Source organism: Haematobia irritans, chromosome 5, assembly GCF_050003625.1.
Source record: "Haematobia irritans isolate KBUSLIRL chromosome 5, ASM5000362v1, whole genome shotgun sequence".
In the NCBI taxonomy this organism is placed as follows: domain Eukaryota; kingdom Metazoa; phylum Arthropoda; class Insecta; order Diptera; family Muscidae; genus Haematobia; species Haematobia irritans.
Genome location: NC_134401.1, coordinates 27,084,014 through 27,101,992, shown reverse-complemented (window position 1 = coordinate 27,101,992; position 17,979 = coordinate 27,084,014). Strand labels below are relative to the sequence as shown.

The 17,979-nt window shown below is 34.2% G+C and overlaps 2 protein-coding genes across 2 annotated transcripts; one reads left to right on the top strand and one right to left on the bottom strand.

Moving 5' to 3' along the window:
* Window positions 1-5,492: 5,492 nt before the first annotated feature.
* On the bottom strand, window positions 5,493-8,782 carry LOC142238972 (uncharacterized). The gene is made up of 4 exons (XM_075310734.1): window positions 8,297-8,782; window positions 6,072-6,299; window positions 5,864-6,011; window positions 5,493-5,797 (listed from the first exon to the last, which is right to left on the bottom strand). Exons 2-4 carry the CDS (start codon window positions 6,288-6,290, stop codon window positions 5,673-5,675), a joined length of 492 nt encoding a protein of 163 aa, XP_075166849.1. The 5' UTR covers window positions 6,291-6,299; window positions 8,297-8,782; the 3' UTR covers window positions 5,493-5,672.
* Window positions 8,783-8,854: 72 nt separating this feature from the next.
* LOC142238873 (uncharacterized) lies at window positions 8,855-12,162 on the top strand. The gene is made up of 4 exons (XM_075310600.1): window positions 8,855-9,358; window positions 11,356-11,583; window positions 11,644-11,791; window positions 11,858-12,162. The coding sequence occupies exons 2-4, from the start codon at window positions 11,365-11,367 to the stop codon at window positions 11,980-11,982; spliced, it is 492 nt and encodes a 163-aa protein (XP_075166715.1). The 5' UTR covers window positions 8,855-9,358; window positions 11,356-11,364; the 3' UTR covers window positions 11,983-12,162.
* Window positions 12,163-17,979: the final 5,817 nt, after the last annotated feature.

Genomic DNA, 17,979 nt, shown 5'->3' with positions numbered 1-17,979 from the left:
GAGATGAATTGTTCTCCGAAGTTTTCCTCAAAATGGCCATAGAATCGCGAGCTGTGTGGCATGTAGCGCCATCTTGTTGAAACCACATGTCAACCAAGTTCAGTTCTTCCATTTTTGGCAACAAAAGTTTGTTAGCATCGAACGATAGCGATCGCCATTCACCGTAACGTTGCGTCCAACAGCATCTTTGAAAAAATACGGTCCAATGATTCCACCAGCGTACAAACCACACCAAACAGTGCATTTTTCGGGATGCATGGGCAGTTCTTGAACGGCTTCTGGTTGCTCTTCACTCCAAATGCGGCAATTTTGCTTATTTACTTGGTCGATTATGTAGACCATAAATCGGACGTAAAGCGCGAAACACATTTCGAACCGAACACTGATTTTGGTAATAAAATTCAATGATTTGCAAGCGTTGCTCGTTAGTAAGTCTATTCATGATGAAATGTCAAAGCATACTGAGCATCTTTCTCTTTGACACCATGTCTGAAATCCCACGTGATCTGTCAAATACTAATGCATGAAAATCCTAACCTCAAAAGAATCACCCTTTATAAGAAATTGTCTCTAGAATCCTAAAAAAACATAGCTCATCGAATGGATTTGCCAGCAAATGCACTCTGACTAAAACAAAAACAACAATTTGTGGTTTATTGAACTTAAGTGCGTATATATGTGATAACCAGGGAAGGGCAAAGAGACGACGCGGCGTTTTGCTCTTACTCTCCAGAACGTTCTCTCGCTCAGTTAAAGCTGAAAACAGGTTTTTTACACACGACGAAATGAATTTGTATTTTCAAAATACTATTCAGTCTAGGGATCTATAGGGCGGGAGCCACCGTGGTGCAATATATAGGGCAAACCAATAATCGATTTTTCGACTTTTCGATTATTGACTATTAATCAAAAATCGATGTTCGACTATTTTTAACAATTAAAATTCGAATATTCAATTTTTCATAATTTCATTGAAATATTGATTACACAAAATATTCGATTTTCTGAAATCTATTTGTCTTTTTTTACGAGTTTTATAAGATCCAGTTGTTAAGAAATACAAAAAAATAGTAAAACAAATTAAGTTTTTGTTTAATATTTATATTTAAAATGTTAAATATTAAAATTGTAATATGTACGGAGATTTAATGATTCTTTATTTAGCATAGAATTTTATTAATAAACAAGTATATACAGCACTAAGTTCGGCCGGGCCGAATGTTAAATACCCACTACCATTAACCAAATATTAGGGTTTCCTTTGAAATTTCAGGAGAGCTTGAGGACACTTCCCGAAGATAAATTTAAAGGTTTCACCTATGAGGACTATATCAGATTCTGGATTTATAAGAACCATTTTTGTTTGAGTTTTAGAGGAATCATTAACATCTCTTGAAAGTGTGCAAGAAAATTATAAAATAACGTCTTGATTTGAAATCTTAAATCTGTAGAAGTAAAATCTGGAAATTTTACATTGAGTTTCAAGCAATTTTCATGATCAGTGGGCCTTCTACACCCTCAAGAAGAGAGGTCGGTCTATATGGAGGCATTACCAAATGGTCCGATATAAACTTAATCCGATACACGTTTTTGTGAGCCTAAAATACCAGAATATTTACAATTCCAGGCAAATCAGATAAAAACTACGGGTTCTAGAAACCCAAGGAGTTAAATCGGGAGATCGCTCTTATGGGGGCTATACTAAAATATGGACCGATACTCACCGTTTTCGGCACACCTCTTTATGACCCGAAAATACCTCTAGATTTCCAATTTCAGGCATATAGGATAAAAACTTCAGATTCTAGAAGCCCAAGAGTAAAATCGGGAAACCGGTCTATATGGGGGCTATACCAAAATATGGACCGATACTCACCATTTTCGGCACACTTCTTTATGGTCCTAAAATACCTCTAGATTTCCAATTTCAGACAAATTGGATAAAAACTACGGTTTCTATAAGCCCAAGACCCCAAATCAGGAGGTCGTTTTATATGGGGACCATACCAAAACATGGACCGATACTCACAATTTTTGGCACACGTATTTGTGGTCCTACAATACCTCTAGATTTTCAATTTCAGATAAATTGAATAAAAACTGCGGTTTCTATAAGCCCAAGAAGTAAAATCGGAAGATCGGTCTATATGGGGGCTATACCAAAATATGGACCGATACTCACAATTTTTGGCACGCGTATTTGTGGTCCTACAATACCTCTAGATTTCCAATTTCAGGTAAATTGAATAAAAACTGCGGTTTCTATAAGCCCAAGAAATAAAATCGGGAGATCGGTCTATGTGGGGGCTATACTTAAACATGGACAGATACTCACCATTTTCGGCACACCTCTTTATGGTCCTAGAATACCTCCAGATTTCCAATTTCAGGCAAATTGGATAAAAAGTACGGATTCTATAAGCCAAAGACCCCAAATCTGAAGATCGGTCTATATGGGGGCTATACCTAAACATGGACCGATACACACCATTTTCGGCACACGTATTTATGGTCCTAGAATACCTCCAGATTTCCAATTTCAGGCAAATTAGATAAAAAGTACGGTTTCTAGAAGCCCAAGAAGTAAAATCGGTCTATATGGGAGCTATATCAAAACAAAGTCCGACACTCACCATTTTCGGCACACCTCTTTATGGTCCTAGAATACCTCTAGATTTCCAATTTCTGGCAAATTGGATAAAAACTACGGATTATAGAAGCCCAAGAAGTCAAATCGGTAGATCGGTCTATATGGGAGATATATCAACACATGGTCCGATACTCACCATTTTCGGCACACCTCTTTACGGTCCAAGAATACCTCTAGGTTTCCAATTTCTGGCAAATTGGATAAAAGGTACGGATTCTAGAAGCCCAAGAAGCAAAATCGGGAAATCGGTCTATATGGGGGCTATACCAAAACATGGACCGATACTCACCATTTTCGGCAAACCTCTTTATGGTCCTAAAATACCTCTAGATTTCCAATTTCAGGCAAATTGGATAAAAACTACGGTTTCTATAAGCCCAAGACCCCAAATCGGGAGGTCGTTTTATATGGGGACCATACCAAAACATGGACCGGTACTCACAATTTTTGGCACACGTATTTGTGGTCCTACAATACCTCTAGATTTTCAATTTCAGATAAATTGAATAAAAACTGCGGTTTCTATAAGCCCAAGAAGTAAAATCGGGAGATCGGTCTATATGGGGGCTATACCAAAATATGGACCGATACTCACAATTTTTGGCACACGTATTTGTGGTCCTACAGTACCTCTAGATTTTCAATTTCAGATAAATTGAATAAAAACTGCGGTTTCTATAAGCCCAAGAAGTAAAATCGGAAGATCGGTCTATATGGGGGCTATACCAAAACATGGACCGATACTCACCATTTTTGACACACCTCTTTATGGTCATAAAATACCTTTACATTTCAAATTTCAGGCAAATTTGATAAAAACTACGATTTCTATAAGCCCAAGACCCCAAACCGGGAGGTCGGTTTATATGGGGACTATATGAAAACCTGGACCGATATAGCCCATCTTCGAACTTGACCTGCCTGCAGGCAAAAAACGAGTTTGTGCAAAATTTCAGCACCGTTGCTTGATTATTGAAGACTGTAGCGTGATTACAACAGGCAGACAGACAGACGGACATCGTTATATCGTCTTAGAATTTCTCCCTGATCAAGAATATATATACTTTATATAGTCGGAAATCGATATTTCGATGTGTTACAAACGGAATGACAAACTTATTATACCCCCGTCACCATTCTATGGTGGTGGGTATAAAAATAAAGAAACATTTCGCCCACATCTAGGTATTTTTCAATTCAATTGAAACCAAGGAATATGAAATCAGAAAACATTAACATCGATATTTGATAGTCAAAATTAAGAAATAGTTGAAAATCTAAAATAGATTTTGTGGTTATTTTACGGTTAATAATCGATTTCGATTTTTCTAGATATTTATGCCAAAATTCGAATAATCGATTATTCGATTTATAGATCGCTAATTCAGTCTTGTTTGAGCAACCGATCGAGCTGGGTGTGTTGTCGCATGTTTTGCATGAAATTCGAAATAAATGTGTACTAGCAAAATAATTTTAGTTTTCGGAATTTCTTTTAGTCCAATGAATGTTGTTAACTCCTCATAACTTTCAATTTAAATAAATTCTTTACTATAATATCCAGATATAATAATCAAAATATTTTTACCAAATAGTAAAATAATGTAATTATTTACCGTATAATATTAATGGAACACAACTTAATTTAGATGTCTAAAAACGTATAATTGAAAAAATTAAATCATTGGTAAAAATATTTTTAATTTACAGTAAATAATTGATTTTAATTGAAAGTTATGAAGAGTTAACAAAATTAATTGAACTAACCCCCATTTTCATGAAGCTCCGTTAGTGCTACGTTAGCTAACGAACTTTTAAACCGTACTATGTACATATCTGTTATCTTGCCTATATATTCCATATGCCAGTTAGGAACTTAACTGCTAAAAATTTTTCAATTAAAGTTAACCGGAGACAAGATATTTCGATTTTACTTTCTGTTAACTGGGAGTTAAAGTCTAACGGATATACATGAAAATGGCCGTAAAAGAAATTCAGAAAACAAACAAAAAAATATTTTGCTAGTCCACATTTATTTCGAATTTCATGTAATGGCAAAACAACATGCTACAACACATCCAGTTCGATCGGTTGCTTAAATGAGACTGAATAGTATTTGGAAAAGACAAATTCATTTCGTCGTGTGCAAAAAACCTGTTTTGAGCTTTAACTGTGCGAGAGAACGTTTTGGAGAGTAAGAGCGAAACGCCGCGTAGTCTCTTTACCCTTTCTTGGTTTACACATGTATACGCACTTAAGTTCGATAAACCACAAACACTTGTCAATTGTTTTTTTGTTAGTCAGAGTGCATTTGCTGCCAAATCAATTCGATGAGTTATTGTTTTTTTAGGATTCTAGTGACCATTGCATCCCAGTGGTGTTTGTCTGCAAGACATCCTCAACGAATCGTGCACGACCGTTTTAAATCCTTGAAGACATACTGTGGACACTTCACACAAATCGTTGACGACATTTTCATACAAATGTCGCAAATTTCCAGCACGAAATTCTAAGCGACAATGTGAACGATCATGTCATTGACGACAACATCGCTTACAGTGTCGTCTACATTGTCGTCAATGATAAAGTGGCAGACACTGTCGTCTACATTGTCGTCAACGATAAAGTGGGAGACACTGTCTTCTACAGTTTCGTCGATGAAACTATAAGAGACTCCATCCTTTAGATTTTCGTCAATGACATAGTGGGAGATACTGTCTTCTACATTTTCGTTGAAGAATTAGTAGTAGACACTGTCTACCTCGTTTTCGTTAATGACAATATTAACGACACTGTCCTGCATTTTGTCTTTAAAGATTCCTCTATAATTACAAAGAAACACGTATTTATAAAATAATGGATATGTTTTTATTTTATATGACAAACAATTAAAATTAAAGACTAAGTGTTATTTTATATGAAAAATAAAATATTAAAATAGCATAAATGAATTTTAGATTACAGAAATTAAAATAAAAATAATAATTCATTAAAAATCGAAATTTATATTTATATATAAAATTACTTAAATATTATTTTCTTTTAGTTTGCGGGAATTTTGTTTGTGGCTGGTATTTTTTATTCTTCTTATAGCTGTTCGCAACTTTTCGACGAAAGCTTCGTATGTAAGACCATCACATTTAACCGCTTCTGAAAGTATAAAAAACATGTGAAATTAGAAGTTATTATAAAAAATAGTATTACTGCTAAACCTACCATATAATCCGTTTATAATATTTGAATACGATTTAAGGCTTTTCTTCTCCTTTGTCCCATCATAATTATGTTCCATTATTATGCTCTTGGCTATGATACGATCAATATTCATTAAGTTACCCAATAAAATTTTTCTCATCACAGAAACCTAAAATAAAATAAAAATATTATAAATGAAATAAACAGTATTCAATTATGTTTTACTTACTATTCCAGCTTGCCTATCGGTACGTAGGTCAGCATCCAACTTTTTAAGCGCCTCGTCAGAGTCAATGGGAAATAAAGTTTGTGCTGATTCGTAAAAATTGATGTTTCGTCGCAGCAAAATATTATTTTCTGCAATTAATTTTGCCATCTCTTCTTGCTGTCGAAAAATTTTATTTATATCGGATTTTATTCCTGCAATTTCCTTCGAAAGCTGTTCCATTTTAAAAATCTAAAGTAAAATAATAAAACAAAATAAAGTAAAATAACAAAACAGTAAAGTAACGGACAGACGTGTGTGATTCTATGCATTTACACACAATTATGTAAAAGTGGCATAACAACAAAATTGTCGTCGTGGGGTAAATACATCATTTTACATTTAATGTCGTTTTCGTCCATTTTAATTTCGTCTTGTCCGTCCAAATTATTTACAATTGCAATGCCCAATTGCATTGATGGAATGGGTAAATTGAAGAAATTATTGAGGTTTAATATTTGTTCCGCGTATATGTTATTGTTACGAATTTTTGTTATTTTATATATTCGTAAGAATTCGGAATTCTCCTTATTTTTTAATAAAACCAAATTATTGGGAATTTTACTTGCAACATAGCAGCGTGTTCCGTTAATATTAATAATTTTCCCCCACTTTTTATTACAGGATAGAGGTTTATTTTCATTAATAATATCATCATCCTCGAAAATATTTCTTATTTGTTCTAAAATTTTCCCTGGTTGTTTCACACTTTTTTTTATCAACTGCATATAGTTTTCAAAATCATAGGCAGAAAACGTTGTTAGTAGCCCAATTGAATTTACACATTCCTTTACATGCAGTAAACCATGTACATTGTATGTTAAGTATTTTTCTCCGTATATATCGGAGAAAATTTTGACAAAGTCGTCTAAAAGCAATTGGGCATTATCTAAATTGTTTTTGTAATTGTAAGGACAGCAAAGTAGCCTGTAGAAGCAATGCAAAAGCAGAAAGTGATAGTATTCATTTTCTGTCAAAAGATTTTTAAGAATTACTATGCCTGTGTACAAAGCAAACATCCTAAATTCGGTCGCTTTCCACCTATTAAGTTGATCTATGGATCTTGGTTTCCTATTAAATTCTATGGGTATATATCCAACTAATGATAACAGAGAATTTGTCATTGAACAAATTTGATTGGAATTTAAATTTTTTACTATTAAATTTAACATTTTACGCGTAACTCCTAAGTCAAAAAGATGCATGGGGTCAAGTGGGAATTGAGAAACCATTCCAATGCCCTGTACTTCTAAATCGTGAGTATTTTCGCGGAAAAAATTCAGGTGATGTTCTTTGGAACTTCGCTCTTTAAACATTTGGTCAGTTCTAGGTACGCCCCTTAAGCTTGAATACACCGTCACTCTTTCCACCTTTTTACCGATCTGTAGACACATGCTGCAGCCATGAAAAGCATTGTGACCGACGCAGCCCGTAACGAATGCTCTTGCAGGAGCGTCACACGAAAAACATTTAATAATAATTGATACATTATGGCCTTTGTAAGAAAATCCGTTTCTCTTTATTTCCATTAAATTATTATTAAAGTCATGAAGAAAACAATTAATAGAAACAGGCTTTGAAACTCCACAATATATTCCGATAGGGAAAACTATATTAACGTTTAAATTCAGGACTTTTCCTAATATCGGCCATAGTCCAGTCTGACTGCTTTTAAATAGAGGTAGTCCGTCTATTCCTATCATTAACTCTATTACATTAACGTCTAGAAGACGGTCGCCAAGCTTATATAGTTGATTTTGAATACCGAAATGATAGTATTGCCCTGGATTTACCGTTCGAATTATTATGCCTCCCTTTCTCCTATTAAAAAGGCTTTTTGTAGTTCTTGGAACTTGAAGTCCCTCATCGCTCATTACCCTCAGTATATCATCCCCTAATCTTCTACTGACACGATGTTTTTTAAATATTCGACTGAGTCTGTCTACCAATTCCGGTTTACTTTGAGGTTCTAAACTATCTTCACGCTCAAGAGTTTCATCCATTTGGATTTGGCAGTCGTTTGAGTTTTTAGCTGCAATAATATTACGACTGTCGCCATTCTCATTAATTGTCAATTCAATTTCTTTAATATTCTTTAGAACTTGTAAAATGTTTTTCTTTTTCAGAGCAATATGACGTTGTATAGTTCTTCGGGAAGTCATTTTTGGGTAGAGCTAAGCAATACTTACCAGATTTTTCTTTAAAAAACTTCACTTCTAATAAGGCACACACAAAATTAACAATACACGTCTTGTCACTTCAGCTGTCAGAACTTAAATGATTCATTTTTACTTCAACTGTTTTTTTGTTATTTTATATCCCGTTAACTTTCATTAGCTCAGAGGAAAAAAAGTATTGTCCACGACACTACGCAAGACATTGGCAGTGAACATGTCGTTGATGACATTTCTACATCACGTATATTATCTAGTCAACAACCAAATGTTTGTGTTTTTTTTTAAATGCCGTTATTTTCAAAAATCAAAACGATGCAAGACGCTATGCAAGACGCTGGCAGCGAACATGTCCATGATGACATTTTCACCGTGCATCGATTACATTGTCTTCAAATAAATGTTTTGTAGACAACATACAAGAATGTGGCTATTAAAGTGTCTATAGAAAGCAAATTGTGTGCAATATTTTCTTAAAGACATCATTGAAGACAAATTCATGATAGACAGATTTCCCACTGGGGATATCATGTGTTTTGCAAACGCAAACACAGGAATATCAAATGTATCCCAGTGGGAAATCTGTCTATCATGAATTTGTCTTCAATGATGTCTTTAAGAAAATATTGCACACAATTTGCTTTCTATAGACACTTTAATAGCCACATTCTTGTATGTTGTCTACAAAACATTTATTTGAAGACAATGTAATCGATGCACGGTGAAAATGTCATCATGGACATGTTCGCTGCCAGCGTCTTGCATAGCGTCTTGCATCGTTTTGATTTTTGAAAATAACGGCATTTAAAAAAAAACACAAACATTTGGTTGTTGACTAGATAATATACGTGATGTAGAAATGTCATCAACGACATGTTCACTGCCAATGTCTTGCGTAGTGTCGTGGACAATACTTTTTTTCCTCTGAGCTAATGAAAGTTAACGGGATATAAAATAACAAAAAAACAGTTGAAGTAAAAATGAATCATTTAAGTTCTGACAGCTGAAGTGACAAGACGTGTATTGTTAATTTTGTGTGTGCCTTATTAGAAGTGAAGTTTTTTAAAGAAAAATCTGGTAAGTATTGCTTAGCTCTACCCAAAAATGACTTCCCGAAGAACTATACAACGTCATATTGCTCTGAAAAAGAAAAACATTTTACAAGTTCTAAAGAATATTAAAGAAATTGAATTGACAATTAATGAGAATGGCGACAGTCGTAATATTATTGCAGCTAAAAACTCAAACGACTGCCAAATCCAAATGGATGAAACTCTTGAGCGTGAAGATAGTTTAGAACCTCAAAGTAAACCGGAATTGGTAGACAGACTCAGTCGAATATTTAAAAAACATCGTGTCAGTAGAAGATTAGGGGATGATATACTGAGGGTAATGAGCGATGAGGGACTTCAAGTTCCAAGAACTACAAAAAGCCTTTTTAATAGGAGAAAGGGAGGCATAATAATTCGAACGGTAAATCCAGGGCAATACTATCATTTCGGTATTCAAAATCAACTATATAAGCTTGGCGACCGTCTTCTAGACGTTAATGTAATAGAGTTAATGATAGGAATAGACGGACTACCTCTATTTAAAAGCAGTCAGACTGGACTATGGCCGATATTAGGAAAAGTCCTGAATTTAAACGTTAATATAGTTTTCCCTATCGGAATATATTGTGGAGTTTCAAAGCCTGTTTCTATTAATTGTTTTCTTCATGACTTTAATAATAATTTAATGGAAATAAAGAGAAACGGATTTTCTTACAAAGGCCATAATGTATCAATTATTATTAAATGTTTTTCGTGTGACGCTCCTGCAAGAGCATTCGTTACGGGCTGCGTCGGTCACAATGCTTTTCATGGCTGCAGCATGTGTCTACAGATCGGTAAAAAGGTGGAAAGAGTGACGGTGTATTCAAGCTTAAGGGGCGTACCTAGAACTGACCAAATGTTTAAAGAGCGAAGTTCCAAAGAACATCACCTGAATTTTTTCCGCGAAAATACTCACGATTTAGAAGTACAGGGCATTGGAATGGTTTCTCAATTCCCACTTGACCCCATGCATCTTTTTGACTTAGGAGTTACGCGTAAAATGTTAAATTTAATAGTAAAAAATTTAAATTCCAATCAAATTTGTTCAATGACAAATTCTCTGTTATCATTAGTTGGATATATACCCATAGAATTTAATAGGAAACCAAGATCCATAGATCAACTTAATAGGTGGAAAGCGACCGAATTTAGGATGTTTGCTTTGTACACAGGCATAGTAATTCTTAAAAATCTTTTGACAGAAAATGAATACTATCACTTTCTGCTTTTGCATTGCTTCTACAGGCTACTTTGCTGTCCTTACAATTACAAAAACAATTTAGATAATGCCCAATTGCTTTTAGACGACTTTGTCAAAATTTTCTCCGATATATACGGAGAAAAATACTTAACATACAATGTACATGGTTTACTGCATGTAAAGGAATGTGTAAATTCAATTGGGCTACTAACAACGTTTTCTGCCTATGATTTTGAAAACTATATGCAGTTGATAAAAAAAAGTGTGAAACAACCAGGGAAAATTTTAGAACAAATAAGAAATATTTTCGAGGATGATGATATTATTAATGAAAATAAACCTCTATCCTGTAATAAAAAGTGGGGGAAAATTATTAATATTAACGGAACACGCTGCTATGTTGCAAGTAAAATTCCCAATAATTTGGTTTTATTAAAAAATAAGGAGAATTCCGAATTCTTACGAATATATAAAATAACAAAAATTCGTAACAATAACATATACGCGGAACAAATATTAAACCTCAATAATTTCTTCAATTTACCCATTCCATCAATGCAATTGGGCATTGCAATTGTAAATAATTTGGACGGACAAGACGAAATTAAAATGGACGAAAACGACATTAAATGTAAAATGATGTATTTACCCCACGACGACAATTTTGTTGTTATGCCACTTTTACATAATTGTGTGTAAATGCATAGAATCACACACGTCTGTCCGTTACTTTACTGTTTTGTTATTTTACTTTATTTTGTTTTATTATTTTACTTTAGATTTTTAAAATGGAACAGCTTTCGAAGGAAATTGCAGGAATAAAATCCGATATAAATAAAATTTTTCGACAGCAAGAAGAGATGGCAAAATTAATTGCAGAAAATAATATTTTGCTGCGACGAAACATCAATTTTTACGAATCAGCACAAACTTTATTTCCCATTGACTCTGACGAGGCGCTTAAAAAGTTGGATGCTGACCTACGTACCGATAGGCAAGCTGGAATAGTAAGTAAAACATAATTGAATACTGTTTATTTCATTTATAATATTTTTATTTTATTTTAGGTTTCTGTGATGAGAAAAATTTTATTGGGTAACTTAATGAATATTGATCGTATCATAGCCAAGAGCATAATAATGGAACATAATTATGATGGGACAAAGGAGAAGAAAAGCCTTAAATCGTATTCAAATATTATAAACGGATTATATGGTAGGTTTAGCAGTAATACTATTTTTTATAATAACTTCTAATTTCACATGTTTTTTATACTTTCAGAAGCGGTTAAATGTGATGGTCTTACATACGAAGCTTTCGTCGAAAAGTTGCGAACAGCTATAAGAAGAATAAAAAATACCAGCCACAAACAAAATTCCCGCAAACTAAAAGAAAATAATATTTAAGTAATTTTATATATAAATATAAATTTCGATTTTTAATGAATTATTATTTTTATTTTAATTTCTGTAATCTAAAATTCATTTATGCTATTTTAATATTTTATTTTTCATATAAAATAACACTTAGTCTTTAATTTTAATTGTTTGTCATATAAAATAAAAACATATCCATTATTTTATAAATACGTGTTTCTTTGTAATTATAGAGGAATCTTTAAAGACAAAATGCAGGACAGTGTCGTTAATATTGTCATTAACGAAAACGAGGTAGACAGTGTCTACTACTAATTCTTCAACGAAAATGTAGAAGACAGTATCTCCCACTATGTCATTGACGAAAATCTAAAGGATGGAGTCTCTTATAGTTTCATCGACGAAACTGTAGAAGACAGTGTCTCCCACTTTATCGTTGACGACAATGTAGACGACAGTGTCTGCCACTTTATCATTGACGACAATGTAGACGACACTGTAAGCGATGTTGTCGTCAATGACATGATCGTTCACATTGTCGCTTAGAATTTCGTGCTGGAAATTTGCGACATTTGTATGAAAATGTCGTCAACGATTTGTGTGAAGTGTCCACAGTATGTCTTCAAGGATTTAAAACGGTCGTGCACGATTCGTTGAGGATGTCTTGCAGACAAACACCACTGGGTCAGTGTGTATACCACACTACCACATATTAAGCCAGAACCATTAGAACTATAAAAAAAAACTCAGAGAAGGTAAGATTTTGAGTTCTCAGTGAATTTGCAAAATCTTTGTAGAGTTTGGAGAGTTATTTATTTTGCGTTCTCCATTGAGAGAGTTTCTTACAATTTGAATGAAAGAGTTTCTTGCAATTTTGGAGATTGAGCTTCCGTTTCCAATTGGTAAGTTTTTAATTTGATGCATACACATCGACATAGTTAGTTCTGGTTTTGATCTTGTGCTGTGCATTTGATTGTTTGTTTCACTACTGTGACCTTGATCACCTTATTTATTTATTTGTGTGAAATCTGTGTGTTATGTATATGTATGTATTTCATTTTGTTAATAATTACGAACAAACGTATAAACGCAAAAGATAGTGATAATGCTAAATTCAAGATTAATTTTAGTAAACTTAAATACACAAGCGGATACAATAAGGTATGTATGGTATTTACATTATTGAATAGAGTGTTTGTAAGCAATGAAATTGCTTTGTTGTCGTATGAGTTTGCAATTTGATTTCATGCCGAGTGTTTGCAATTCTATTTCCTTACCAAGTTATCGAGTAAATGTGGACTGTTTGTTATGTGTTATTTGAGATTCATGTTAAACACAGGTACAGTTATAGTTTTATAGGTATTGGCAATGTGCAAAATGTTTGTTTTTCAATTTGCTTAAATAACGTCCCCATTTAATTTGACATGTTTACTGTGTGGTTGTGTGACCGTAGACTTTTTATGAGAGTACATTCAAGTTACTCACATTTTCCATTAAATGAGCAAAAGCCAAAATCATTATATTTTCTCAATTTTACTCCCTTCTCTCTCAATCTCTTTAATCATTTTCTATACTCAATCGATCCCATGTTGTTGTTGTTGTTCTGGCTGTTGGCCGAGAGACCATTACCCGCTAAATAAGATGGAGACAAATTACACTTTCTAAAAGTGCATTCATCCAAAAACTAACTGAAATGCATAGAATGTATTTACGGTCAACAAAAAAAAAAACTATATTGTGAAATGATATGAGAAATATGAAGTAAATATATATGTATTATAACTTAAATTAAAGCTTTAGTCCGAGCTGCAAAATAAAAAGAAAATTAGGGTAATAAATAACAAAAACTTAAAATTGTTACTTTCGCTTAGCCAAAAAAAAAAACAAGTTTATATGGCCGTAAGTTCGGCCAGGCCGAAACTTATGTACCCTCCACCATAGAAACTCGTACTAAAGACTGTCATCCACAATCGAATTACTTGGGTTGCGGTAACACTTGCCGATATCTCAAAACTTCTTAACACCGTCTTCTCAAAATTTTGACAAAATTTTCTATAGAAATAAGTTTTGACAAAATTTTCTATAGAAATAAAATTTTGACAAAATTTTCTATAAAAATAACATTTTGGCAAAATTTTTTTTATACCCACCACCATAGAATGGTGACGTTTGTCATTCCGTTTGTAACGCATCGAAATATCGATTTCCGACTATATAAAGTATATATATTCTTGATCAGGGAGAAATTCTAAGACGATATAAGCATGTCCGTCTGTCCGTCTGTCTGTCTGTCTGTCTGTCTGGCTGTCTGTTGTAATCACGCTACAGCATTCAATAATGGAGCTATCGTCCTGAAATTTGGCACAGAATCGTCTTTTGTCTGCGCGCAGGTCAAGTTCGAAGATGGGCTATATCGGGCAATGTTTTGGTATAGCCCCCATATAAACCGACCTCCCGATTTGGGGTCTTTCGCTTATAGAAATCGTAGTTTTCATCCAATTTGCGCGAAATTGAAAATCTAGAGATATTTTGGGACCTTGAAGAGGTGTGCCAAAAATGGTGAGTGTCGGTCCATGTTTTGGTATAGCCCCCATATAAACCGACCTCCCGATTTGGGGTCTTTCGCTTATAGAAACCGTAGTTTTCATCCAATTTGCGCGAAATTGAAAATCTAGAGGTATTTTGGGACCTTGAAGAGGTGTGCCAAAAATGGTGAGTGTCGGTCCATGGTTTGGTATAGCCCCCATATAAACCGACCTCCCGATTTGGGGTCTTTCGCTTATAGAAACCGTAGTTGTCATCCAATTTGCGCGAAATTGAAAATCTAGAGGTATTTTATGACCATAAAGAGGTGTGCCAAAAATGGTGAGTGTCGGTCCATGTTTTGGTATAGCCCCCATATAGACCGATCTCCCGATTTTACTTCTTGGGCTTATAGAAACCGCAGTTTTTATTCAATTTACCTGAAATTGGAAATCTAGAGGTATTGTAGGACCACAAATACGTGTGCCAAAAATTGTGAGTATCCGTCCATATTTTGGTATAGCCACCATATAGAGCGATCTCCCGATTTGGGGTCTTGGGCTTATAGAAACCGTAGTTTTTATCCAATTTGTCTGAAATTGGAAATCTAGAGGTATTTTAGGACCATAAAGAGGTGTGCCGAGAATGGTGAGTATCGGTCCATATTTTGGTGTAGCCCCCAAATAGTATCAATTACTATTTTTTAAATTAAATTGACTAAACCAGACTAAACAAAATAATAAAGGAGCTTTAGTTATTCAACTAAATCAAAAGTTCAACCACAGATTTATTTTATAAATACCAGATTAAAAACATTGCCATCGGCAACTGCTACCACAACCAAAGTAATTCGATTGTGCATGAAAATCTTTAGCGGAACTTTCTGCTGTGTATATACTTGTTTAATTTTTAGAAAAATGTAAAATCGTAAATAGGTTTTCAAATTCTGGGGGGGTAAAATTTTTCTGGGGGGTCTAAGCCCCCTCCCCAGAGGCCTTCCTACGCTTATGGTCCCCATATAAAACGACCTCCCGATTTGGGGTCTTGGGTTTATAGAAACCGTAGTTTTTATCCAATTTGTCTGAAATTGGAAATCTAGAGGTATTTTGGGACCATAAAGAGGTGTGCCGAAAATGGTGAGTATCGGTCCATATTTTTGTATAGCCCCCATATAGACCGATTTCCCGATTTTACTTCTTGGGCTTCTAGAATCCGAAGTTTTTATCCTATTTGCCTGAAATTGGAAATCTATAGGTATTTTCGGGTCATAAAGAGGTGTGCCGAAAGCGGTGAGTATCGGTCCATATTTTAGTATAGCCCCCATCAGAACGATCTCCCGATTAAACTCCTTGGGTTTCTAGAAACCGTAGTTTTTATCTGATTTGCCAGAAATTGTAAATACTGATCATGAAAATTGTTTGAAACTCAATGTAAAATTTCCAGATTTTACTTCTACAGATTTAAGATTTCAAATCAAGGCGTTATTTTATATTTTTCTTGCACACTTACAAGAGATGTTAATGATTCCTCTAAAACTCAAGCAAAAATGGTTCTTATAAATCCAGAATCTGATATAGTCCTCATAGGTGAAATCTTTAAATTTATCTTCGGGAAGTGTCCTCAAGTCCTCTAGCCCTCCTGAAATTTCAAAGGAAACCCTAATATCTGGTTCATGGTGGTGGGTATTTAAGATTCGGCCCGGCCGAACTTACTGCTGTATATACTTGTTTGTAACATAATTTTGACAAAATTTTCTATAGTAATAAAAATTTGGTAAAATTTTCTATAGACCGATATGGACCAATTTTTGGCATACTTGTTAACACCATGTACCAAATTTCGACCGGATCGAAAGAAATTTGCTTCTTTTGGAGGCTCCGCAAGTCAAATCGGGGGATTGGTTTATATGGGGGCTATATATAATTATGGACCAATATGGACCAATTTTTGCTTGGTTGTTAGAGAGCATATACTTACATCATGTACCAAATTTCAACCGAATCGGATGAATTTTGCTCCTCCAAGAGCTCCGGAGGTCAAATCTGGGGATCTGTTTAAATGGGGGTATATATATAATTAAGACCGCTATGGACCAAGTTTCGCATGGTTGTTAGAGACCATATACTAACAGCACGTACCAAATTTCAAGCGGATCGGGTGAATTTTGCTGTTCCGAGGGGCTCCGGAGGTCAAATCTGGGTATCGGTTTATATGGGTGCTACATATAATTATGGACCGATATGGACAAATTCCTGCATGGTTGTTAGAGACCATATACTAACACCACGTACCAAATTTCAACTAAATCGGATGAATTTTGCTCATCCATGAGGCTTCGGAGGTAAATTCTGGGGATCGGTTTATATGGGGCTATATATAATTATGGACCATTGCGGACCAATTTTTGCATGTTTGTTAGAGACCATATACTAACAGCCGGATCGGATGAAATTTGTTTCTTTTAGAGGCTCCGCAAGTCAATTCGGGGGATCGGTTTATATGGGGGCTATATATAATTATGGACCAGTGCGGACCAATTTTTGCATGGTTGTTAGAGACCATATATTAACACCATGGACCAAATTTCGGCCGGATCGAAAGAAATTTGCTTCTTTTTTTTGAGAATTGGTTTATATGGGGGCTATAGATAATTACACTGAAAGGAAAAAGTACGTCATGAGGATGAATCTTTACATCACGGTGACGAATTTTTCGTCAAAAATGAGCTAACGTAACATTTCATCCCATTGACGATTTTTTCGTCATAGCGATGAATTGAATTCATCCCTGTGATGAACTTATTTACATCCCATATACGACTATGTTACGTCCAGATGATGAATGTATTTCATCTATGTGATGATATTTTTCGTATCTGCGATTATTCTCTTTCATCCATGCGATGATGCAATTCTTCAAAAGTACGATTCTCGTTCGTCATCGCTACAAACGCCTTCGTCATAGCATTGAACTTTTTCCATAAATGTGACGTAGTCCATTCATCAATATGATGTAATAGATTCATCAATTTGATGTAATCGATTCATCAATACGATGTAAACATCAAATTGATAAATTGATTATTAGAAATATTTTCTACGACACTTTTAATAAAGAACCATATTGTTTTTTATTTTAATTAAGTTTAAATTTTATTTATTTAAAATATGTACAATTAACGAAGTAAAAACGTATACAAAATTTTTCATACACATCTACCAAAGCTGTTGATTTTGATAAATTGACCATCTAGATACACAAACATTCTGTTACCTTAATTAGTGTTTAGATCACCAAGGATGAAAAGTTTTATGGGTCCATCCTGTGGAGTAAAAAAAGTATAAAGAAGAATTTAAAAATTGAAATTTTCAATTATTGTAAAATATATTTATTTATTTAACTCACCCTTTTTGTGCCCAACTGTTCATTTTCGTTTTGAATTGTTTGCTCATCGAATTCATCTTTATTCTTTAATTTCTTTATCCGTATTCAGTTTTCACAGAA

What these genes read in the sequence shown, in the direction of transcription:
- LOC142238972 (XM_075310734.1), bottom strand. Translation starts at nt 6,290, where the DNA reads ATGGAACAGCTTTCGAAGGAAATTGCAGGAATAAAATCCGATATAAAT. An exon ending in CCGATAGGCAAGCTGGAATA is followed by an intron (nt 6,012 to 6,071) that starts GTAAGTAAAACA and finishes ATTTTATTTTAG; the next exon opens with GTTTCTGTGATGAGAAAAAT. An exon ending in TATTATAAACGGATTATATG is followed by an intron (nt 5,798 to 5,863) that starts GTAGGTTTAGCA and finishes TTATACTTTCAG; the next exon opens with AAGCGGTTAAATGTGATGGT.
- LOC142238873 (XM_075310600.1), top strand. Translation starts at nt 11,365, where the DNA reads ATGGAACAGCTTTCGAAGGAAATTGCAGGAATAAAATCCGATATAAAT. An exon ending in CCGATAGGCAAGCTGGAATA is followed by an intron (nt 11,584 to 11,643) that starts GTAAGTAAAACA and finishes ATTTTATTTTAG; the next exon opens with GTTTCTGTGATGAGAAAAAT. An exon ending in TATTATAAACGGATTATATG is followed by an intron (nt 11,792 to 11,857) that starts GTAGGTTTAGCA and finishes TTATACTTTCAG; the next exon opens with AAGCGGTTAAATGTGATGGT.